The sequence below is a fragment of the Numenius arquata genome, chromosome 5 (assembly GCF_964106895.1).
Source record: "Numenius arquata chromosome 5, bNumArq3.hap1.1, whole genome shotgun sequence".
Lineage (NCBI taxonomy): Eukaryota > Metazoa > Chordata > Aves > Charadriiformes > Scolopacidae > Numenius > Numenius arquata.
In genome coordinates this window covers 62,147,377-62,171,599 of record NC_133580.1, presented here as the reverse complement: position 1 = coordinate 62,171,599, position 24,223 = coordinate 62,147,377, and the positions used below count along the sequence as shown (strand labels likewise).

The 24,223-nt window shown below is 41.7% G+C and overlaps 2 protein-coding genes across 2 annotated transcripts; one reads left to right on the top strand and one right to left on the bottom strand.

Moving 5' to 3' along the window:
- Positions 1–1,656: 1,656 nt before the first annotated feature.
- Positions 1,657–4,758, bottom strand: CLRN2 (clarin 2). Its single transcript, XM_074148215.1, has 3 exons — positions 4,506–4,758; positions 2,350–2,529; positions 1,657–1,919 (listed from the first exon to the last, which is right to left on the bottom strand). Exons 1-3 carry the CDS (start codon positions 4,756–4,758, stop codon positions 1,657–1,659), a joined length of 696 nt encoding a protein of 231 aa, XP_074004316.1.
- A 1,143-nt stretch (positions 4,759–5,901) lies between these two features.
- On the top strand, positions 5,902–15,855 carry QDPR (quinoid dihydropteridine reductase). The gene is made up of 7 exons (XM_074147901.1): positions 5,902–5,988; positions 6,097–6,189; positions 7,595–7,691; positions 9,373–9,513; positions 11,881–11,989; positions 13,413–13,496; positions 14,986–15,855. Exons 1-7 carry the CDS (start codon positions 5,902–5,904, stop codon positions 15,089–15,091), a joined length of 717 nt encoding a protein of 238 aa, XP_074004002.1. The 3' UTR covers positions 15,092–15,855.
- The last annotated feature ends 8,368 nt before the right edge of the window (positions 15,856–24,223 follow it).

Here is a 24,223-nt window from a genome sequence, read left to right as displayed (position 1 = left end):
AGAGCTTGCACATACACTGCTTAAGCATTCAGTGGCCGTAGTGATTTGAGTCTGCTCTGTGAATTACGAGTACTTTTGAATAGAGTTTTACAACAGCAAAACTGATTTTAGAAGAATACTGAATGAAGGTAGAATTTACTCCATAAAACATCTGTTTTCATTGATCTTTAGGTGAAAACAAAGTAAAAAGAGCATGGAAAATAAGTATTTGGGCCAAAGATATTAAACTCATATGCTTAAGCCAAGTTATAAATCCTTATTTAAATACCTAAATAAGTGGCCTAATCAGCAAACATGTTAAATATCAGCTTATTCTAGCAACTTTCTTTCCTGAGCATTCTGCACACTTCATTGATAAAACTAGTAATTTGGGTACATAAAATATGGTTTTAGACACTTCTGAAAAGACTTGACCCTTACAGTACTATTTTTGTGAAGAAGTCCTTTCAAATAAAAATTAAGGAATTTTTGTATTTCCTGACATGTTCTTAAAACACTTTGAATTCTTTTTCTAAAAAAGTTACTATTCTTTTCAAAGAGCTTTTCACAGGAATAGAGTTACACAACCTCGTGGTCTGAAGAGTAACTGACCGCAAAATTATTAATTTTGATGATAACTTTGTTCATTCAAAGACATTCCTCAGTTATGTATAGGTTCTGTTGCTAATAGGTTGCTATGTGTTCACTATAGTAGTCAAATTCTAAAAATGACGTGCTTAATGGCATATTATTTTCTCTGAAATATTCACTACCCATGACCGAAGAACTGGCTGAACGCTTGTCAAAATTATGGTACTTCCTAACACAGTAACTTTTCCATCCATTTAACCATTTTTATTCATTTTAATACTGTTTCATCATACATCACTTTTACTTGATTTCAGATAGACGTAAGTGTTGACAGGGTTCTGAAAACAATTAATTTGTCAGATTATTATTTTCCAGGTTTTCTAAAATCACTATTACTTAGATGCTGTTTACTTCCATAAGCTGCAATGAAACCTTCATCTTGCAGCTAATAATTTTTTCATAGTCTACTAGCATCCCATAAACTTTACTTTTCTCACTTTATGGGTTTGATAATTCCTGTGTTAAAAACATTTCACTCATACTTAGCCAGTGCTTCCCCTTAACTTTAGCCTCACAGATGATGAAATTTTCTTTTTCAGTGCAGTGTAACATCATCAAACATATCTCATATGGCCCTCTCAGCATTTTCCAGATAATTCTGTGAAGGTGATTGGCAAATGTCCATTCTTTCTGTTTTTAAGTAACCCTATATTATCAAAGATTTGTGATACACATATTTTCTTTCTAAACAAAAAAGACACTTGGTTTCGGTGAAATCGTATGTTACCTTAGTTTTCTAAAATATCTCAAAATGCAAATTTTCTAAAAACCGTGAGGAGCATGTATTCACTGCAGATATTGGTCAGTTTTGAGAATAATGATATTTGTAGCATTTGTTTTTCCCACTTTCCCACACATGTTAATTGCTGGTATTGTAGACTGACCTTAAAAAATAATGCAGATTTTCACGTGACATCTTTACTCATATTTGTACCAAAATCTTCCATCCAAATCAAAAGCTGAAGAGCCAAGAAGCTGCTTCTATCAAGACAGTTCACTTGACCAAAGTAGTTTTGTGTAGATTTATTAGTACATGATATCTTCTGCTGTAACATTTGCTTCTTCTGGTTTAGTCTTAATTTTAGGGAAATTAATCCCACTAATGGCTATTAGCAGCAAATTTACTGCATGTGTTGTGGCGCTTGCCACACAAAGCCAAAAACAGTCTTCAAACCGTTCTTCTAAGATAACAAATAGAAAAATTTCCCTAAAATTGGCAATTCTTTCTGTGAGGTGATGAAGTTTCACAGCAGCCATGAAGCTGGTGACCGCGAGTACTACAAATCCACCTGCAACAAAATGAAAGAAGTATTCACCATTGTTGTCAAAACACGACAGACCTTTTGGTTGTGCTTCAGAAAGGCTTATTGAACACAACAGTGAGCATTATACTGAGTAGGGATAGACTTAGGCACGGCTTAAACACCTTCTAAATGCTTAATCTTTATGGTGTGTCCAAACACTGTACCAGCATTCGTAATAAAGTCCTTTTATCGGTGATAAGGAGCCTCAAGACTGGCAATCACAGCTCCCATAAAAAGTAGGCTAGACACAATAAGCTGAGATGCCACCCGACAGTTCTGATAGATGATAATTCACTGCTAACTTCATTTTATTCACAAGTATTTAAGTCAATGAGATATTTAGTCAGGCAAGAGAAGGAACTTTTAATGTTTTGTATGAATGTGACTAATGAAAAATACTGGTAAATAATTTTACCTGCAAGGAAGTTCCAAAGGCATACTCCTGCTGGACCTTTAATAGCCCGGTAAGGAACTTTTATTGCGTTAAGAATGCAGAATCCAAAACTGACCAGAGAAAAGAAAACGGCCACACAGAGGAACATTATAATCATCACATGCAGGCCTGTATTCAGCTTTTTCACCATGTGTGGGAAAACTGTCAAGAAAAAAAAAAATAATCATCTATTCAGCGTGTATTTTTTCCTTGACAACAGTAAACATCACACTGTGCTGGGGCTACAAACTTACATTATACTTAAACAAGACTATTTTTTACAGAGGTGATCAATTCAGGTAGTTACACACATTTTAGTTCATGATGCTTTATTTGTCACCACATCAGACAAACCAGGGATTGCTTTGCAGGAACAATCCTTCACACAGGGACTGGGAATAAGGATTCAGGCTTAAGTCCTGTTTTATTTATCTAGTTCTGTTAATGTCTTTATCTCTGCTGCTGTATCATCTGCTGCACTCCTTTCTGTCTCTTTTTCACCTCTGCCCTCCATCCCTAACTCCGTTTTTTGAGCTTCGAATTCCTATCCCATGCTCTTAATCTCATCCCTTTGAAGTCTGATAGTCCCAGTTTCCTTGTCCAGCCCCTTGCTGTCTAAAATAGTACCACTCCTTTCTGTGTTTATTTTCCCATGTTATTCTTCTTTCTCTCTCTTCCTATCTTTACTACTGGCTCCAGCGAGATCTACTCTGATTTCACACTTCCTAATCCCACAGGTTTCCACTTTCAGATTCCATTCCTAGTTTCTCATTAGTTGAGATGCTCTTTATGCTCTTCTGGGTACCTGTCAGCATTTCAGTTACACCTGTAGGAAGCTTGTCAAGTATTGCAGTTGGGCGGGCTTTAGATGAAGCTCTCATGTATTTTCCTATAGGCGTGAGCTTTTCCTCAGCAGCCTGTCACTCGCCTGTCTCTAAAGATCGGTAACTTTCTTGGTTTTGTCTTCACAGACAGAGTTACTTCATTGAAGGGGCCGACTGGAGAGCAGCAGGGAAGTGTGGAGCACCCGAGTATTCAGTTTATCCCGCAGCCCTTTGGTAACAGAATCAGAGGAAATACAAGTAATGTAAATGAATTCTCAGAAATGTAATGAATATGCTAATGTTTTCTTGGAATGACATTGAATATGTATCCGTGTTGTGTATAAATTTGGTTTGACAACAGCATTCGGGGGTGCACAATAGGAGGAGCAATCCCCTGCGCGCCCGGCGCCGGAATAAAAAATGCCTGCTTTCTAAAACTTCAAATTGAGTCTTAGAAAGTTTTATCTGCCGGTTTGCGGTAACAGGACGGGGCAGGACAGATTTGCTGTGGGCCAGGGAAAGGGCGAGACTGTGACAGCTTCAACTCATACTGGTTGAAGTTGCAGTGGATCTGCCCACTGAACTGGAAATCTTCAATGCAAAATACCATTTTCACTGCAGCACAGGATGCGTGAAAACTGGAAATCATCCAAAGTGCGGATGAACATCTGAGTACTTTTGAGACCTAAAGAAAATCTTTTAAGTTGAACTGAATACATTTATAAGAGTTTCTACATTTTTGAAGGGTTTGGCAATTTTCTTTCTCCAAAGTTACCAGAAAAAGAGGTAAAAGTTTCTTCAACATGTTAATAAAGTTAGGAGTATCTGCTGTGGCAGCCATCTGCATTGGGACAGCTACAGAAATATAGAAATGTGGGCAGCTAAATACATCTCTATTTCTTAAAGGATAAAAAAAATGGGAGAGGCATTCAACAGAGTAGGACAGAGGCACAGAGAGATTGCAGAGGAAAGAGTCAGTCAAGGGGAAAGTATGATTTACAGGGTCATCTCCAAATAACTCTCACTACCTTCACAAGACTAAAAGGAAACCATCTATCTTGCCCTAGGGATTTTTTTTTCTTCCCATCTTGATTCCACGACTGCAGAATATAACTGGAAGAAAAAAGCTAGCCTGAAATGGGAGAGCTTTTACATTCACACTCAGATCCCAAACCATAAAGACCACAAGTCAGCCACAAATATAAATTAAGTAATAATGATTTGCATTCTCTACGTTCTGTAAACAAAAAGAATAGAGTGCTTTTAAAGTTGAACTAGACATTAGACTAAAGATTCAACCAAAATTGTACTTACTTGTGAATTTGGAACGCCGCCCGCCCAACCCGCACTGGCGTATTTTGCCGCCCCGAAAGAGTCCGTAGTAAATGTCTCCAATGAACTTGACCAGCTCTGGATCCGTGGCGTTGACCAAATCAGCTCCTGTTTTGCAAAGGATCTTTCCAGTCATCCACTTCGGGGTCCCCATCGCAACAACGATCAAGAGAAAAGACACAAAACTCACTAGAGCAGCCAAGGCAAATAATGTCTTTTTAAAACAGCCGGGCATCCTCCTGGTTTCAAGGAATCATCTCCAAGGCCTCTCGGCAGAACTCAGGCACGTTTCCCAGTTTTTCTCATGCTCCGAAATCCACAAACGAATAGCAGGCGTTTCAAAATACATCTCCTTGTATTTTGAAGCTGCAGAAATTAATCTCAGCCGTTAAAAACCAAGCCCCAAAATGTATTTTGCTGCGACAACACCCTGAAATGGTTGTGACTAACAGCCTCATTGCGCTGTAGCGCGGTGATGCTCGTATCTGCAGAAAGTCGTCCTGTATCGATTGCCTGGCTAATGTTTCAGCGGAGCTTTAATTGTCCTGCTCAAATGACACCAAGTTCTTTACTGTCACCTCGCGGGAAGAAAATGAGGAGCAGAATCCCGTTTTTTGGATTACTAACAACGGGGATAGACAGCCGTGTGCAAGGGACAAAGCATTAAAACCACAATAATTTGGATTCTGCAGGCGCCTCAGCTGCCTTCTCTGGGTGCCCGCTCCCGCCCGGCCTCTCGCTGTCGCCGCCGCCCGCCGCGGCCGCTGCCCCTTTCCTCTCCAAGCCTGTTCGCTGAGGTACAGAAACCCTTTTTCAGGATGCCATATGTCTCGTACGAATCTCCTGCATTTAGAACCGGGTGGAGGCCGCCCCCCACCGCCCGGGGGGGGCCCGGCCAACCCCACAGCGAGCGGCGCCATTGAAGCTACAGGTGCGACCTAGGAGCGCCAAAGGAAACCGGCTGTAATTGCCTGCGCTTCTACGGTTACTGCTACTCAAGACCTGCAGGGACCTTTATAACCACTAATTAATTAATCCTGGCAGTATCCCCGGCGAGGCAGGTAACACAGCCCGCCGCCGGAGATCAGTGCGGGGGGGGGGGGGGGGGGGACGACTGTCTTTCGCACCGAACCAGGCGCGGGGAGGCCGCAGGATTTCCTGAGGTAAAACTGCCCCAGCGGCACCCCCTGACCCCTCGGGGGGGCAGGCTGGGGCTGGGCCGAGGTACCGGGGCTTCCCCTCCTCCGGCACGGCCCGCTAGGCCGGGCGCCGCCGCCCCCCGCCCGCCCCCCGTCGGGGGCAGCCCGCATGCGCAGGCGGGGCCGGCCGGGAGGCGAGAGCGGAGCTTGATCCAGAGTCGGGCGGGCGAACAGCGAGCATGGCGGCGGCGGGCAGGGTACTGGTGTACGGGGGCAGAGGGGCGCTGGGGTCCCAGTGCGTGCGGTACTTCAAGTCCAGGAACTGGGTAAGCGGCGGGCCGGGGGGTGGCGGCGAGGCGGGGAGCCGGCCCCAGCGGGAGGCGTTTGTTTGAAGGAGCGGGCCCGCTAACGCGCCGTTCCTCTCGTCACGGCAGTGGGTGGCCAGCATCGACCTGGCGGAGAACGAGGACGCCAGCGCCAACGTGGTGGTGGGGGCTACCGAGTCCTTCCCCGAGCAGGCCGAGCAGGTGGGTCGGCGTCGGGGTGCGGGGCGGGCGCTGCCCGGGGGCTGAAGGCTGTGGAAGCGGTGACATCCAGTCTCCCGTCTCCCCCCCCCCACCCCGGCCTGTCCGCCGCGGTGGGGAAGGCGGCGGTGGGGATGGGGCCGGCTTCAGGCCAGAAGCCGCCGCTGTGGGGCGGAGGAGCCGGTGCTGCTGCCGGCTGTGAACCCGAACATCCCAGCTCCTGCTCCTCACTGCTTCTGTTTAACGTAATGTTCTTCTAACCGCATGGATGCGTGAATGTGCAGAAAGAGCTCGATCCGGGGTTTCGGAGGTTCAGCACGTAAGGCGGTTTTGCATTGTTTTGGTGATTTGAAGAGTCGCGGGCTGACTCAGATGAAGATGGATTAAGACATCTTAACACGCAATGGTTCTTTCTAATGTCCTAACACTCAAATGTGCAGTGTGTGGGTAGATGGTATACTCAAAGCATGCAAACCCGGAGCCCTGATGGGATCCACAGGGAACGCACTGGTTTCCACAAAGGTGAACACGGGAGAATCAAAGCTAGCCTAAAAAATGTTCTGTTTTATTCGGGAGAGATAGGATTGTTTTTTCTTAAATGTTAACTTTCGAGCCTGTTTCTCTTACTGATCAACTGAATCACTAGCCAATATGTTTTCTTTATATATACACAACTCTTCAGGCTTTTAGAGAGTTATATAGAACGGTTGCAATGTGTTTTTCAATACTGAGCCTCTGTGAAAACCAGTGGATTTTTTTTTCTTTTGTTGAGAGATGGATTATTTGCTTTTCACTTTGAAGAGAAAAGAGAAAATTCTTAGCCAACAAATTCATTACCAACTGTGAAGCCTTATGCTTGAAAGAGAAAAAGATACCGGATAACTAAAAGTGTACAAACTCAAATTTAGAGGCTGGATACAAACTGATGGTTGTTGTCTACATAGAGGCAATAAGGCAGCTAATCTTCAGTTGTTCATTTCTTGCACTGTCATCCAAAGTGACACCAGTAGACCTGGTCAAACCTGGAGTTTCGTTTCCCAACAGCACTGTATCCAGAGAAGAACCTTGTCAAAAAGTAGGTCACAAATACGAATTTTTGTTAATGGTATAGGTAAGGGTCAGATCTTTCAGTTCTGCTCAAATCGGTTATTTCCAGTGACATCGTGCACTGTACAGTCTGATTTTCATTGCTCTGACTTTCATCTATAGTTATTTTTTAACACATTTACTTTGTTTAGAGATTTATAGATCATAGATGTTAATTTTTTGTGGCTGTTTAAATTGCTCTGTGCTGTGTTACTCAACTACATAACTGGAAAAAAAGTAACTTTAATGCAGTCTTGATATTTTTACTTCTTTACCTTATCAGTCTGGTGTTTTCAATATGTCTTTGTTCTGTGTATTGAAGGTGACAACAGAGGTTGGAAAACTTCTTGGTGAAGAAAAAGTGGATGCAATCCTCTGTGTAGCAGGAGGATGGGCTGGAGGCAGCGCCAAAGCTAAATGTAAGCCTTTGGTACATGTGTGCTAGTGAACACGTGAATGAAAACTGAGAGGAATCCTTAAAAATCATGGTAATAAAGATATTTGAGATCATCTTCCTTCCTGAGTCCAGAAGAAGATGTGAGCGTAAAAGTACAAGATAGCTCAGTCCCAATGCTTCTTAGTGCTGCTCTGAATTTCCGCTGTCTGTTAAATTTGCACAGCGTTTACTATTCTCAGTAATACTCTCAGATACACCAGTTTTCATTGGAAAAATCTTGATGCACTTTATCAAGCAGTTCAGCATTATTATCTATGAATTTACCTTTGCCGAGTTACCTGTGTCAGGCAAGTTGCACGAGACAGTGGCTGAGTATAAACGTCGATGTTGTTTCCTAATTCATTGCTTTGTGCATAAAACCTCAGTTACTTCATGCAGTTCTCTGAGCTATTACTGTGCAGTACAGAATTGGAAGCAGCTGTCTAATGAGCTGAGATCATGCTACAGAAAAAAGACTTCAGCTTTGAAAAACCTTTTAAAGATGGAATATTCTGAATGAAATTTTATACTTTACCCACTAGTGTAGAGATACAAGAAAAAGAAAAAAAGCACCTTGTTTTCTGCCTGGAGTAAATCTGTTAAAATGTGTCCTTTTCTTCCCCTCTTCCCGTTCAGACTTTACAAGCAAAGATTGCTTTTTAAAGAGGGACAATGTGGAAAGGCATACACACACCGCAGTTGCATTATATTAGATGGTTATTGTGTGCACCATATTTTAAATAAGGTAATTTATCATAACCCTAATTTGTAGTAATGTTATTGGTAGGGTTGCAGGATATCTTGAGATAGGCACTTGGCTTATGTCACAGACTTATTTATGCTTATTCCATGTTGTGTGATGGAAACAGTGCTTTCTGAACACTAAAATCTTTGACACATCTAGCTATTGTTTTTCCTCTTTTCCCATGCATATATTGATCATAAAAAATGCTAAGAGTTCAGATTTTGCTTTAATTTGAAGTTATTGGTGCACCTTCTCCAGAAGGCTGCCTTACCAGAGGTTGCACTCCAGTACGTAGAGACACTGGAATGCACGCTAGTAGAGTGCAGATGTGTGATACTCCGTACCAGCCTACTGCCGTCAGATAGATTGATTCTTGGTTTATGAAGTAATCTGATGATAAGAAAGAAGACTCCAAGAGATAAAGGAGTTGAACAAAAAAAAAAAAAAAATTCTATCTGCATACTGATGGAGCGTAGCTCTTTTGCAGCCAGTGAGGAAGTTATGGAAAGAGACAGATCGCGCCACTGCAAGGTGAGATGAGGCTAATGTGAAAGTTTTGAGATCCTTGACGTAGACTGAGAACTCCTACAGAAGTTTCAAGAGCTCAGAAATCTTTGAACCATTAATGCAGAGCTAATTAAACTATCTTGTGTTTGTTTATTTTATTTTATTTTATTTTTTTTTTTAGTTTTGGGTAGTGAGAAGGCAGATAACTGCCTAGAATGTATGCTGTAGAGCTGAGACTCGGAACCCAAAGAGAAGGGAGATAGAAAAGACGTAAATTGATATTTTGCCTCATGTGGAAGCAGAAAATGGTAGAAAGCGTGTTTTCATAGGCTGTTGCATTCTGCGTGACAGGAAATTAGAGTTAGAAGTCTTCTATCTTTGAGTTAATTTCACTAATTCTGTTCTTAATCAGCTTTATACAAAAACTGTGATCTGATGTGGAAGCAGAGCGTTTGGACATCCACTATTTCCAGCCATCTCGCCACAAAACATCTGAAAGAAGGCGGCCTCTTGACTTTGACGGGAGCTCAAGCTGCTTTATCTGGAACTCCAGGTAAAATGCAACGTGTGGTAACTGCTGGGACATCAGCAGCTATAGCTGTCCGTTAGTCTGAGCATTCTTGTTTGAGAAGCAACAGTTTCACTCCCCAGTTCCTTGACATCTAGCACAAATGGAAAATTGCTTCTGAAACACTTAAGGAAAGTGTAATTTTACAGGTAGCAATACTGAATCTCTTGAAGCTGGAGGGCAAACAGAGAATCAGTATTTAAATGATATTTGACATGCACTGGTGAAATGTATATGATACAGTAAAAAAGTTTGGAAAGTAATGAAGAATATTAGCACACAGCAAGCTGTAAGTATAGTGCTTAAATAGAGTTTAGTCTCCTATTTGTGTTCTGAAAGGCAGTCCTTAATTGCCTAATTTTTCCATTGGTGATGAGTCAGCTGATTCTGTTAAATGTGCTTGTCCTGTTCATGTTCTGATTCCAGTCTACCTTTGTTTCTGACATAGATAAGCTTGCTGACCTTCAGCTTTGCCCTCCACTAGCTATCTGATATGAACTTTGTTAGTTTTTTTCGTCTCGTTCCTCACCATGTTGGTCTGCATGGAGGAAGAAATCTGGGAGCAATTTAAAGTCTTTTTTTTTTTTTTTTAAAAAAAAAGGGCCACCGACACCCAAGCCCATAGGCAGGGAGGGGAAAGTTTGAGACAAATACTCTTATTTCCTAATCTTTTATTAGTTTGATTTCAGCAATATATTGATGAGACATAGATACTAACATTCTACAACCTACAACATTTATGAATATTCCTGAAAGCTGTGTCTAAAACTGTTGAGGAGGCAGATGCTGTATTTTTCTAGTTAATTATTTATCTTCTATGTTTACAGCTGCATCTGGCATAGTCTGAAGATAAAAGACTTGTTTTATGAGAATGAGCAGATGAATAATTTACTGTGCACTGCTGACTGACCATATACCAATGGAAAAATGTGAACTCTGGCAAACTTTCATGTTGTTTTTTGTTTGGGTGGTTTTGGGAGGTAGGGACCACAACACAGGAATCAGTGATCTGCTTTCGTGTTTTGAACTAGTTGGTTTCAACGAGTCTGGATTTTTCTGAAAGACACAACAGTGCTTTGGGAAAACACATGTAACTTATTAACAGCAGGAAGAATTGGGAAACAGTTGTTACTCAATATTTGCAAATATGACTTGTTAGGCTTCTTACTACCAACCACTATGGATGGAATTGTCTTTTTCTTGTTTGCTGTTAGTGTGATTTTTCTTTTCCTGTGTGTAAATGTTGATTACATAATGCGAATTGAAGAATACTGGGAATGATATAAACAGTTACAGAAGTGGTCTGACAGTGATGGCTAAGAACTGCAGAAGCATGAAAGGGTTTAAGAAGACTTGGAATGTTTGGTTTAGACGAGGCAAGAGGTGAATATGATATAGATGCAAATATTTTTATTGTAATGATAAAATAAGGTAGCTACTGCTGCCCATGATTCCACCTGATAAAAATGGATATTATACAATATGTCTAATTGAATATGATGAAAAGTTTCTGCAATGCAAAATTACCTTTGTATCTTTGATACAAAATACTTGCTCAGGAGCATTGGAAGGGGGCTGTGTAGTTATATGGATGGGTAGAAAGGCATCCAGGTGTAGTAGACTTACGTTTTCTCATGTGCTTAGTCTGTGTCCAGACTGCTTGGCAGATATATAGCATGAGACATCTTGGACCTATAGCACCCTGATTGTCCAGATCTTGTACCTCACCAGTGTGCCTTATGCTCTCATTCCTGTTGCTCTTGTGCTCTATATACTGTCTGCCTAGAAAGCAACAATCTAGGAAGAGGTTTCCTTACTGGCAGGTTAGCTAGTAATTTTCAGTTTTCTCCAAAGGGCCTGTCAGACTTGCGATGCTGACCAAGGAAATTACAGTTCTTGAGAGAACTGAGCTCTATCTGTTTGGGTTCAAACCTGCAAATACCTTAGTCATATGGTTAAAATTAATGGATGGTTGCCTATTAAAGTATATGAGCATCTTCACACTTACCCTCTTAGGCTTTTAAGGTTAGCCCTGTAGGTCCCACCCTTCAGGCTACATTTGGGTGCATGAGCTAAATGTACTTAACTCGGTAAGCTGCTTATTTCTGTAGTGCTGACTAAACTGAGTTCTGTGATAGTTCCTGGATGTCTAGTAAGAGCTTTTGGTTGTGTGTTTTTTTTTTTTTTTTTTTTAATATGTATGTTTTGATATATTTTAGAAGTCTGTGATTCTGTTCTGTCTGTAGTAAGTGGTCTTAAACTTAGAAACTCAATTTATTTGATGAATATTATCATACTGCATAATGACAGCTGTTTTGATTGTGCTCTAATTTTCCTGTTTTTAATTATTAGGGATGATTGGCTACGGCATGGCCAAAGGAGCGGTGCATCAGCTTTGTCAGAGTTTAGCTGGTGCCAATAGTGGCCTACCATCTGGTTCTGCTGCTGTTGCTATTTTACCGTAAGTGGTTGCATAGTTGCCTCTCCCGACGTTGTTTAATTTAATTACTGCTGTAGCCTGGAGGTACATGGGTATGTTCACCATGTCCTGTTCACAGTATACAAACAGCTTCTCAGACCTAGTTAGATTTTCACAGAGAAAGGAGGCATGTTGAACATATGAACAAAATGATACGCAAGTCACCCTAAAAACGATTAAGTTCTCCTTTTCTTTGCAAAACAGTAGTGGATGTTGGGGTTAAAATTTGATTCACTTTTAACCAGTTAAACTGTAGCCATGCATTAACATGATGCTTTTTTTTTTTTTTTTTCCCCCAGTACAGGCAGAACTCTGAAAATGAGATGAGCTATTCAGCGCAGTTTTAGACTTAGCTGTGTGATAATAGTAAAGTGCAGGATTACTTGACAAGTTTTGTCTTGGTTAAAGATGCTTCTTCATAAGGTTATGTGTATCTATGCTTGATCAGTAAACTTAGGTCACTTTGGGGATCTGTGAAAAGAAAAGGTTGAACTTGTGCTTGCTTGTTACAGCTTTCTTTTTGATGGGGAAAGCTAGTAAAAAGTGGATGGCTCAGTGGGCCTTTACTATGTCTACATTTATCAATTCTGCTGCAAAAATTAAGAGTATTTTTCTTGCCAGGTCCATATCTAGTTCAGGACCCAAAACTTTAGAGAGAAGAGTTCTGTATAGGGATTTGGAACACTGCCTGAATTCTCCCTGCTTTGTTTTCCTCCTATACGTGGTCTTATGCACACTTTTTTAGGTCAGAGAGCAACAGCATTAAAAGTGTTGGGGTAATTGACACCACCTTCTGTAGAGCTTTACGAACAGGCAGACACCAACATCACTGGGCTTTTGGGCGTTCTGCACTTGCATAGTTCTCATGCAGAACTCTGTTCTTCAGTGAATTTTTAAAAGAGTAATTATATCTTGGATTGTTAACATCATCTCAGTGAGGGAGTTGTGAAAAGTTCCACCCTTAATATCATTGTGTGTATCGTAAGTATGTATCACCAAAGTCAAAACTCCTGTGCTCGTGCACTCACTCCCTGCATTTGCAGCTGGCATGAGGCTATTTGGAAGCGTGGATGTGGTGCATACGTGCTGGGCTGTATGTGCGAACAGGCATATTACTGCCATTCCCTGTCTGCAGGAGAGAGACTGCAAGGGAGCTGGGGGCTAAATGATTGCCTTAATGGGCTGGATGTCATCAGCAAGCCGGTAAGATGAGGGATTATAGGTTGGAGCCTTTGATATACATGGAAACTGATGGCTATATGCTGTTAACACTTGTAGAGGATGCAAGGGAAATCTATACCACGTGGTGTAAAAGTCAAGCATACATTACAGCAATGAATAGAAGCAGGTGGTGCTTATCAGGAACATGATGTATGAATAAGAGGCTTATCTTTTTTAATCACAGGGTTACCTTAGATACACCAGCAAACAGGAAATCAATGCCTGACGCAGATTTCAGCTCCTGGACTCCCTTAGAATTCGTTGCTGAGTGAGTATCTGTGTGATGACTAAGCAATTCCTCACTGTCCCTCTTGCTGCTGCATCTTATTGCATGTTCCTCTCAGAGAAGGTGTAGTGTAAGTACGGCTTTCTGTGATGTGATGGGGAGTAAAGATTCTGCTGAGGGTGAGCTGTCAAAAGGAAAAAAATACGGACACAACTGTCTTGTCTCTTTGAGGAAAAAAAAAAGATGAATCTACGTTCGTACGTTGTAAAGGGCTTTACTCTTACATACTTTTAAAGTCTTTTAGAACTGATGCTGAAATTCCTTTTACCCTGTTGCTAATTGTTCAGAGAGCAGTTTAGTTCTGACATTGGATTTCCTTTTTTGGGGGGATTTTTTTTTTTAAGTTGGATGTCCGAGAGGGAAATGGTTTTTATTGCGAAAAGTCTTTGCAGCTGTTTGATGTGCCTCTTTAAAAGGGACCCATCAATTGAATTTAGTTGGCCTAAAAATGTTCAAAAAAAGTTCTTTAATTTACTGTGCTTCAGAGACTGCTTAGCCAGATGTTGTGGTTTTACAAATTCATTTTTTGAATTTTAAGTTTAAAATATTTTTTCTTTACGGGAGAATTAGGTTGATTGCTTTGTTTTATTTCTTGGGTTCTAATTCCCTAAACTTTAAATCCAGCTTTGAAAACTGAAAAAAAAAATCTCACTGGCTGTGGAAGAAAAACACCTAATGGTGTTAAAGTGTTGGTAACATCCGCATCTTGGGAAGGATGCAGGAGATCTTTTCCCATACGGCACTTGAATTTTGTGCCCTGGAAGCTGTTGTGTCAGGTGGCGACTGCCATGTTGGGATATCCTGCTATGTCTGCAATATTGGAAGGGTTGATAGACCTGAAGAATATACTGCATTTTTTTGTATTATATTTTGAGTATAGAATTTGTACTGCATTTTGATAAGGAGTCCAGAATGAGTCCACCTTACTCAGCATTATATTGGATGTCTTAAGGCTTTCTGTGCTTCTGCCGAGATCCCTGTCACAGTTAAATATCTAAGCATTATAATGGCCTGTTGGTACAGTAATTGGTTTAGCAACTCTTATTTTAGCCATGAATCTGTGTTCCTGTATAGATAGATATATACTGTAAAGGCAACTTAAGTAGCTTCTCCTTCCCTTTTTAATTTTTTTTTTTTTTTTTTTTAAACTTGGAAAAACCTTCTGGCTTTGGCTTGCCACTTTGACATTTGAAGCTCCTGGCCTTTTCCTTTGAGATGTTCTGAAAATCCTGTGTGTGCACTGTAAAGCCCTATGGATTTCTCTGGGCCTCTGTCTGGCTCTGAAGGTCTGAATCCAGTGATGGCATTGCTAGTCAACAACATACACAGAAATCACTAGAGAGGGCAGTAGGAAAAGAAGGGAAAGTAATAGGCTTTTATTTTATGCTTTCTGTTGATATACCTGATAGTAGCATGGGTTTTTTTTTTCCCCTCCTCCTCACCCTGTTTTATCCATTTATTTTTGAAACAGAACATTTTATGACTGGGTAACAGGAAAGAGCCGACCAAACTCGGGGAGTCTAATCCAGGTGGTAACTACAGGAGGGAAGACTGAACTCGTTGCAGCACATCTTTGATGTCGGTCACTTAAGAGGGTGGAACTTCAGCAAAGGAGAAGCTATGGAAGATCTGTCTGCCAGTATAATTGGCTGGTATTCTGTGTCCAGTGATTGCAGTTATGTCATTAATGGAACCAGATTTCAAGTAATATTTCAGTGCTGTCAGTTGTGTGCTATTGGCATTCGTTTATCAACAAGTATCAAGTATTTGTCTCTAAATGAAAGTTGCAGGCTTTAAAGTCTGTAGATGTCCTGATTCTGAGCATTATATGTCAGCTTACCCATTTTCTCTGAAATGGGAATTGTGCTTAATTATGTCATGTAATCACATATATAATGGTTGGGTTTGTTTTCTCGGTCAGTGTTTCTGGCAATTTACTGTAAATCTTTCAGTAGTCTGTCTTTTCCTGTCTGAGAATGTAACTCCCCCCCTGCATATAATATTGGCTGTAATTATAGGAAACGTTACAGTCATATATAATGTCCTAGTCTCGTAATATTTTTCTTGTGAATGTTCCACTTGAGTTAATGGAACTGTATAGAGATTACTCACTTGAGGAGGAGTTTCTAATTTGCCTTACAGTTTAAAAGCTGCTATCAGACCTACAGTTGTAGGATAAAACAGTCGTTCTGCCAAATGCTTAGTATGTCTTTGTGTTAGTCATGATATTTCTTTAATTTTTCTAAAAGCAAAGTGTCGTAAAGAAATTCTAGAAAAAGCATATACACTTCTACTTGAATATGGGACTTTTTGTGCTAAATAAATATATATTGTTTTATGTACTGGGCTGTCTCCGTCACTCTAACGCAAATTAACATTTTAAGCAGTTTATCCACTTTTTTTTTAGTAGCTTCAGGATTGTGCTGGGGAAGGATTTGCTGCCAGCAGCCAGGAAGCCTTTTCCTTCTTCCCACTCAGAAAAGCTCACATGTGGCTATGTCAATTTTAACACAGTCATATGGCTGCACAATTGCCTGTTTTAGTGTGACTGTCCCTTTACGTGGTTTGTCCTGCTGGATGCAGAGATGTAGAGGGAAATTTTTATGTACTGTCAAACCGGTCAGAAACTCAATTCATGAAGCTGCTTTTTGATTTTAAATGGAAGACTTGCAGCCATTCTGTTTGACCAGCGATTTCTTCAGTTGAAAACTGGAATGAAGGAATGGAGTGAAGGAATGAAACTCTTAAGGTGTTACTTGATTATTCTGGAAAAGGGAAGAGCTATCGTACTACAAGCTTACGTGATATGAAGGCTTCTCTCTGCCAAGCTAGTTGAGTGTCCAAGTTGCTTTCACATTGCTGTGTTGTCTTGCAAACATCTATTGACTTATGTCTCAATCTGCTCCCTGAAGAGCAGATCAAACTCTTGAATGGTGAAGGGAGCACAGCTGGGATTCCAGATGTGCTTTTATACATCTGTGTAGGAGCACAGGGCCAAGGAGATCTAGCAGGCTCTGTGGCTCGTGGATGTTTTTACAGAACCGTGGCAGATGATAACACAGGAAATGGGACTAAGACGAGCAGAGACTCTTACTTCCTATGGGCTATAGGGGCCTTTCAGGCATCTTTTGTAGATGATGTGCACATACCTGGACCTTAAGGGTGTTATTTATAACCTGGTGAAAAAGGCAAATGGCTGGTCGTCAGTCATGTGGAACTAAGTTGAAGGCTGTGACTCACCAGCCCTGAGATTATACAGGAGGAAAGAGGGAAACCAGGTTTAGATTTCGGTAGAGAACAGGTGGTCAGAAAAAGACAATTGAGGCGCAATCCATGCATTCTGAAAGCTAGATTGAGTCCTCCTCCTTCACTCGAAAGGCCTGATGGTCCTGGTAGGAAAACCTGAGGCAGATCTGTGGTTCTGACCTGGATGCTTCAGGTATGCTCTGCCAGTGTGGACTGGAGATAGGGCCTCGGGAGCAGGGGAGGTGTCTCTGCGAAGGAGAGGGTCACTGGGCTTGTGGAGACCCAGCCTGGCTGGTTGTCTCCTTCCATGTCATATTGCACGAATGCACCAGCGCAGGTCTAGAAGCAGAACAGCGGTGTTGGGGCAGTGTTGAACACAAAGTAGTGCCACCAGTAACTGTGAAGTTCTAGCTCCAGTGCCTGTTCAATGCCTCACAGGGGTCCGCTGTGCATATCCTGACTGCTGCTCTAATTACCCCAGCTAATTAAATGAAAGGCTATGGTTTTTGTAAGACAGAGTTGCTGTATAAACACGTGTGGTGGAAGAAATCCGTGTTGAAGGGAGTGTGAATATAGTAACAGGAATGTTGTCCTCAACTGAGCTGTCCTTCTTCCCCTCTTGCTTGAAGGGGAAAGGATGGTAGAAAATACGAGCAATTTTCCCGTTCTATAAAATTTAAAAATTTCCGTTGTGTTTTCCCAGTGTTCTTGTTCAAGAACACTTTTCCCAGTGTCCTTGTTCAACTTGTACTGGTGCTTACTGGTTAAGAAGCAGTAATATAGCTATTGGAAACAATAATATATTGGCTGTAGTAATGTAAAAGCGGTGAAATACGCTGACTGTGAAAGAGTGAATAGTGTTCAAACATAATTGTGAATGGAAGACTGTTGCCTGGATTATTAACTCTTATCAATTGCAGGTGTGAGTGGAAAGATAGGAAAAAGGCATTATTGAAGCTTGAGAGCGAGAACGAAGGTGTCAGCAAGTTGCATGTCAAACTCGCTGCTTGAGGTGAGCGGTTTAACCTGGGGAGTTTGATGGAAAAGAGGCTTTATGTGACCAGTTTCATCCTGTGTCTCTACAAACTTTATCCCAGCTTAAAAAAAAACAAACAAAAGCCACCCTGACACTGGAAACACCTGGGTTGCCTGGTGCCTTCAGCAGGCTCAGAGATCTGCTGGTGCTACAATGAGAAGGAAAGATGTAGTCTGTGGGAACTGCAGGGAGTTAACCCATACTAAACACAGACAGACAGACTGACACCCACACCCGGAGACTGCAGGTCTGTTGTGAAGGTTTTCACTGAATGGTCTGGGGTGGAAGGGAACTTTGAAGATCACCTAGTCCAACCCCCCTGCCTTGGCCAGGGACAATTTAGTGCTTCTTGCAGAAATGCAACACCTGATGAATTTCTGCTCCGGTGTTGTTGAGAACCCCTGAATTATTCAGCATATTTTACTATTTATATGGCACCATCAACAACAATGTAATACTGCAGAAGTTTATCCTCCTTTAATTTAAGGAATTCAGTATTTATTAATTTCTTATATATATTAAGCAGCTGAATTTACCATTTTTTAAATTTAGGACTGTACAACTGATGTCATTAAAAAATTCACATGCATAGGTCCAATTTAGTGAGGCGCTTTTCTATACAACTCCTCACAGTCTTTCCCTGCTCCAGCATGGGGTCCCTCCCATGGGAGACAACTCTCCACAAACTCTTCCAATGTGAGTCCTTTCTATGAGCTGCAGTTCTTCATGGACTGCTCCAGTGTGGGTCCCTTCCCTGGAGTGCAGTCCTTCAGGAACAGACTGCACCACTGTGGGTCCCCCACCGGGTCACAAGTCCTGCCAGCGAACCTGCTCCAGTGTTGGCTCTCCGTGTCTCCAGGACAGCTTCCTTCAGGCATCCACCTGCTCTGGCATGGTGTCCTCTGTGGGCTGCAGGTGGGTGTCTGCTCCATTGCTAACCTCCATGGGCTGCAGGGGATCAACAGGCATCACCGTGGTCTTCACCACAGGCTGCAGGGGAATCTCTGTTCCAGCACCTGGAGCACCTCCCTGTCATCCTCCTTCACTGACCTCGGTGTCTGCAGAGTTGTGTCTCTCACATATTCTCACTTCTCTCTGTTCTGGCTGCAATTGCACAGTTTTTGGTGTTTCCCCCCGCCCCTACTTTAAATATGTTATTCCACAGGCGCCACCACCATCACTGATGGGCTTGGCCTTGGCCAGCGTCAGGTCCACCTTGGAGTCAGCTGGGCACTGGCTCTATTGGACATGGGAGAAGCTTCCAGCAGCTTCTCACAGAAGTGCACCCAGATCTCGCCCCCCAAACTCAACGCATGGGCGTAAGTGGGCAAGAACCTGAGCTGCTGCTCGGACTGAGGCCACCATCCTGCAAAGCCTGACCCAGCTCCTGTTGCTTTGCAGAACCTTTGGTTCCTTGCAGGACGGAGTCCAAATGTCTTCAGGTTTCATTGTGAAGTGAAATTCACATATTTTACCAATAGATTTAATTAGTTTTTCAAAGTTATATTTTTATGGGAAAATCAGTTTTGTACCAATTAGCTAACAACAATTGCCACAAAATGAAGGTTTGAAATTATGCTTTTCACCCAAGGAAAACAGCTGGAAACGTTTCCAAATACGGTGGTAGCTGAGTCATGCAGCAGTTGCAGTTCTACATTCACCCAAAATCGCACTTTGAAACCTTTTGTTGAAATAATTCATTATGCTAAACAAGCACTTCTTTTTTTTTTTTTTTTTTTTTTTTTTTATAGTGGAATGAAAACCACCACCACCACAACAAAAAGTAACATGGTCTTGTTTCTTCTTCCTTGTATTGGCTCTCTGGAAGAAAACAGATGGGGACTGTAATGGCATGTGGAGACGCTTCAGACTAACCCTTGTAGTGTTGAACAAGGTGAGAAGCAGGCAGACATCCGAAAAAGCCCTGCAGGAGTCAATAGCAAATGTCACTTGAGATTTAGATCCCCGACAGACACTGTCATTCTGGCACTTCCCGAAACACCATGTTCTTAAGGATTTGCTTCATAAATACGGCCGGCCAGTCTCAACACTGCCTGCGAGAACTCTTCTGGGATGCGATCGCAGACTCCCACAGCCGAGTTGAGGCTGATCTTCAGGAATGCCAGTAGAGGGCAGAGACTTCCAATACATTGGGGAGATTTCCCTGCTGCGAGGAATATTCCAACTACGTTCTCTTCGGCAGCGAGGATTTTAACTGTGCCGCAGCCTCTATCGAGTGGCTCATTCTCCTTCGGCAGCGAGGATTTTAACTGTGCCGCAGCCTCTATCGAGTGGCTCATTCTCCTTTCTTGCTTTATTGCCCACAATCCAAGCTTTCTGGCCTTTCCTACACCAAACCCATGCAGCCTATTAGGTATTACCGCTTCCATCTGTTTCAAACAAAACACGACACAACAAGAAAAAACAACAAGCAACACCACCGCACACAAAAACCCAACGAAAAAAGAAGCCAAGGCTGTGGAGGGAGCCCCACAGCAGGGCGTAGCGTTGCTGTATCAGCAAGCGGATTGTCAATCAGTGCTCTGTAACACAGCTTTAAGGCCTTGGACACGATAGCAAGGGAAACAGATTATTTAACTTCTGTACTGCACGTAAGGACTATAAGGATTTCCTAACCTAACCGAAAGAACCAGCATCCATTCAGGCCAGACTAGTACTAACAAAGAGATGGGATTTGGAGACATAAAATTAAATCACTTCCAGGCTTTGAATGTGAAAGTTTTAACTCCTTTGCCTACGAAATGAAGGAATAGATAACGTTTAAAAAGTGTTATTTAGGAGGAAACAAGCAGTATGAAGCCACATGACTGTCATTTCTATAGTTTAATATTAGTTATCCAGTGCCTCCTGTAGATATGAACTACACTACTAATCACAGTATTTTCCTTGTATGAACTTCCTCTTAAATACTGTTATTAAATGCGTATTAGAACATTCTTACAAATGAAAAGTATAGAAAAACCTTAAGATTGGAGCCCCTGGTTTCTGTTCCTGCTTCAGCTACTGGTCTGCTGGAAGACTTTGAATACATTTCTGCATCCGTGCCTCATACCCTAAATATATATGAGACCATTTTAAAGTGCTTTGAGATCTACTGATGAAAATCAGAATGCATGAATTAAATACTGTTATCTCTCTGTGAGAGCATAATAGAGGCTCAAAATACATCTTTTGTCATCGGTCTCATTGAAATTGATGTAAAATTGTGACCACAAACTAAAATCCTGAGGAAACAATACAAATGGGCCCTATATTAGATCCTGAATCCACATGAGTTAGGCTAACAGTTAGCTTTTTTATTTAAGCCCATACACAAGCATCACCTGGGAGAACAGAGTTTCTTTGACCCTCAAGAGGGTACTTTTTTCCAAATTATTAAGATTCTTCTCATATGCTCAAACTCCCAGATTTTTCTCCATCCTCCATGTGAAGAATGACCAGACTCAAACCAAGCAGTCCATAACCCAGCAGGTGTTAATGACCTACTTTATCCACATTACCTGACAAATAGCTTTAACTCGACTAATTGTTGTGAATAACGAGTTTTCTTTCTCCTTACAACCCCCCCCCCCCCCCAAAACTTCCCGTTTGCAAATTTAGGCCTATCTTCAACCAAAGTGTTACCCTGCGAACCTTTACACCATCTGGATAGCTAGCGTGTCGGGAAACCGCGCTATTAGCAATAGGAGGCTACACAGACGTGTAAAAACATGTCTCCTGCCCCCTTCCCCAGTCTCAGCTTCCCTTATTTTCCCCGTGGATAACTGTCTCGCAGCCCAAATTTCCTCAGAGAGGTGTCAGGCAGTGTAGGAGGTTGAGGTGCTGTGTGTCTAATGGTTTTCTGCTCCACTTTGCCTACTGGGAATGTACATAAATTCAAAGCCACAGAGATGGATAGAAGTATCTTTCAGCGAGTAAGAGTTGAATTTTCAGACGAAGTAATAGTAAGTCTTTCATAAGGGTCTGATACCTTTTGAAGTAGTGTTTAAAATTGGAAGAAAGCAGGAATTGTCACTCTCGAAGTGCCCACTTCCCAGTGGGGGCTGAATTTTCAAATTAACGTCTTCTTAACCCTAGCACTTTTAGTTAGTTTAGTTGCCAAAAACACTGGACTTCAAAAACACCTGTTTTTCTAACGTCTGGTTTCCCAGTTATTAAGTGGTTTAAGTCAGTACTTTCTATTCAGAAAGTGATACCAGGTGCATCTGCCGTTAGGTACATCTGCTACAACAAAATTACTGAGGTAAGCACCTGCAGGATTAAGGCTTTCTAAAAGCTGTAGCAAATTTGAGTTACATTCCATCATGTAATGCATTAATTTCACCTGAACTATAGTCAACAGGGAACAGACGAAAACAGAGCAATTGCTTTGTGCATGGCTGCATTCTGTGGATTTCATGCAGAGTCTCTGAATGCAGCTAAACATGCCGTGATTAGGAAAATTCTTAATGTTTAGGGTTTTTTTTTCCTATAATGATTTTTTCACTGAGGGTGGCATTTACAGGGTAATTTTGAAGTTCAGCAGGAAGAAAGGGGGATTGATCTTAAGTAGTTTTGTTCCACTTACTCATTGTTAAACTTATTATTCTTTGTCCTATTAGGTTGTTTTTTGTTTGGTTTGGGTTTTTTTTTTTTTCCCGACATCTCGATCAAAGACACTTTATGTGAGGCATGATTCCAGCCACTGTGATTATAGGTTGCTTTGGATTGCTGAGCAGAGTGACACCGTCAACAAGGAGAGGGTCTCTGGTGGGGTCAACTCATGCTTAGAGCGTTACAGCCCCGTTTATTCTAATGGAGAACAGGTGGGAGCAGTCCTGGAGGGTGGTGGTGATACTGAAGACTGGGATAAAAGGAATGAGTGAAATGAGGAGAGCGAACACGAGTGTGAGGAAGAGGGAGGTTACTCTTCAAATTGAAGGTAAGAATATGAGCCTGAAACACCAGTATACAGCAAGAAGTGGAGCTGTGCGGTACCCCCGTTTTCTTGTTGAGTAACAGAGCAAACCTGGGGTTGTGCTAGCCCTGATGGGCAGGGTTTGGTGCGGGGCTATCAACAGTGTGCAGAAAGATCAGTGTGCTAGGTAGAGATGCAAGTCGTGGCTTTATGACCGAGGGGAAAAAAGCTTGAGAAAGGTGAATTTTGAGTTAAGAATTAGCCAAAGCAGGCATGACTGTTAACAAGGCATTTTCCTCTCTTGCTTGAGCCTTTCTGGGTTAAGGGAACCAAGACTCTGTTCTTTATTCATGAAAAAAATCAACTAACTGGGTCAATCTCCAATACAGTGGAAATTAACAGCCAGGTGATAGAAACAAGGTGCCTGTTCCAAACAGAAAAGATACCATTTTAACACCTGATTTGTATTTCCTGGACAAAGAAAGGTATCTTGTGTTGTTAACTTCAGAAACCAACTCTCCTTGTAGTAAAGCAGACCTCTCAGATGTGTGTAATGAATTTTGTTTCATACGTGAGCGGAACAGCCCACCATTTTGATGGGAAGCCTCTCCAGCCATACAAAATGAGTATTAAAAGATTATCAGGTGCTTATTGGCAGCATAAATTGTGATTTGGGTTAAAACATATCATGTTTTAACTAAAATATGATATGTTTTAATCCAGGAGAAACAAATGGGTTTGAATTGTACATCCTTCTGCTCATACCAGGAGGTGGAATGCTTGTAACATCGTCGCAGAAATTAAAAATATGTGGTTCTTTTCACTGTCAGCATCTTAGAATCATAGCGTTGTAATCTCTGTTACTCCAGGCAGTTACAATTTCTGGGGGGAAACTAGAGGTATAAGGAGGACTCAGTGGAAAGAGTGGGTGAGAAAGAGAAGATAATGACCAAGATTGGGACACCATAACCTATAAAGTTAATTGGCTAATGGGGGGAGACGTGGAAAATGGAAGATAAAGTCTAGGATCATTTTGTAGCTGGAAGACAAATCCACCTCTACAGTTTTCCACCACAGCCACCTGTGGCCCTCTGTGTTCTTGGTTGCATCCAGAATTATTTCAGTAATAGCAGCCTTCCCATTATGTCTCTTATCTCTGCATCCCTCTTTTATTTTGAGTGCAAGAGATGAAGCTCAGCCTCCCTTCAGTTCTTGCCACTTTTCAGAAGGCACTCGGATAACTTGTCATAACCAGTATGAAATACTGCACGGGGAAAGACTCTGCATGTAGCTATCAATGCTTCAGTGCTTGCATTGGTGATGGAACTGGCATTTTGCGTTGTTAGTACCCTGAGAAGAATGTTCTCCACGGCTACTAGCTTAATAACCTGAAGTTGTGAAATGTTTCATGGCAAGTGCAATGAAAATCAAACTACAAAATGTCCAATTTGTTGCTACTCTCCACAATCGATCTTATCATATCAAAAGCCCTGTTTGTGTAGCGTTTGG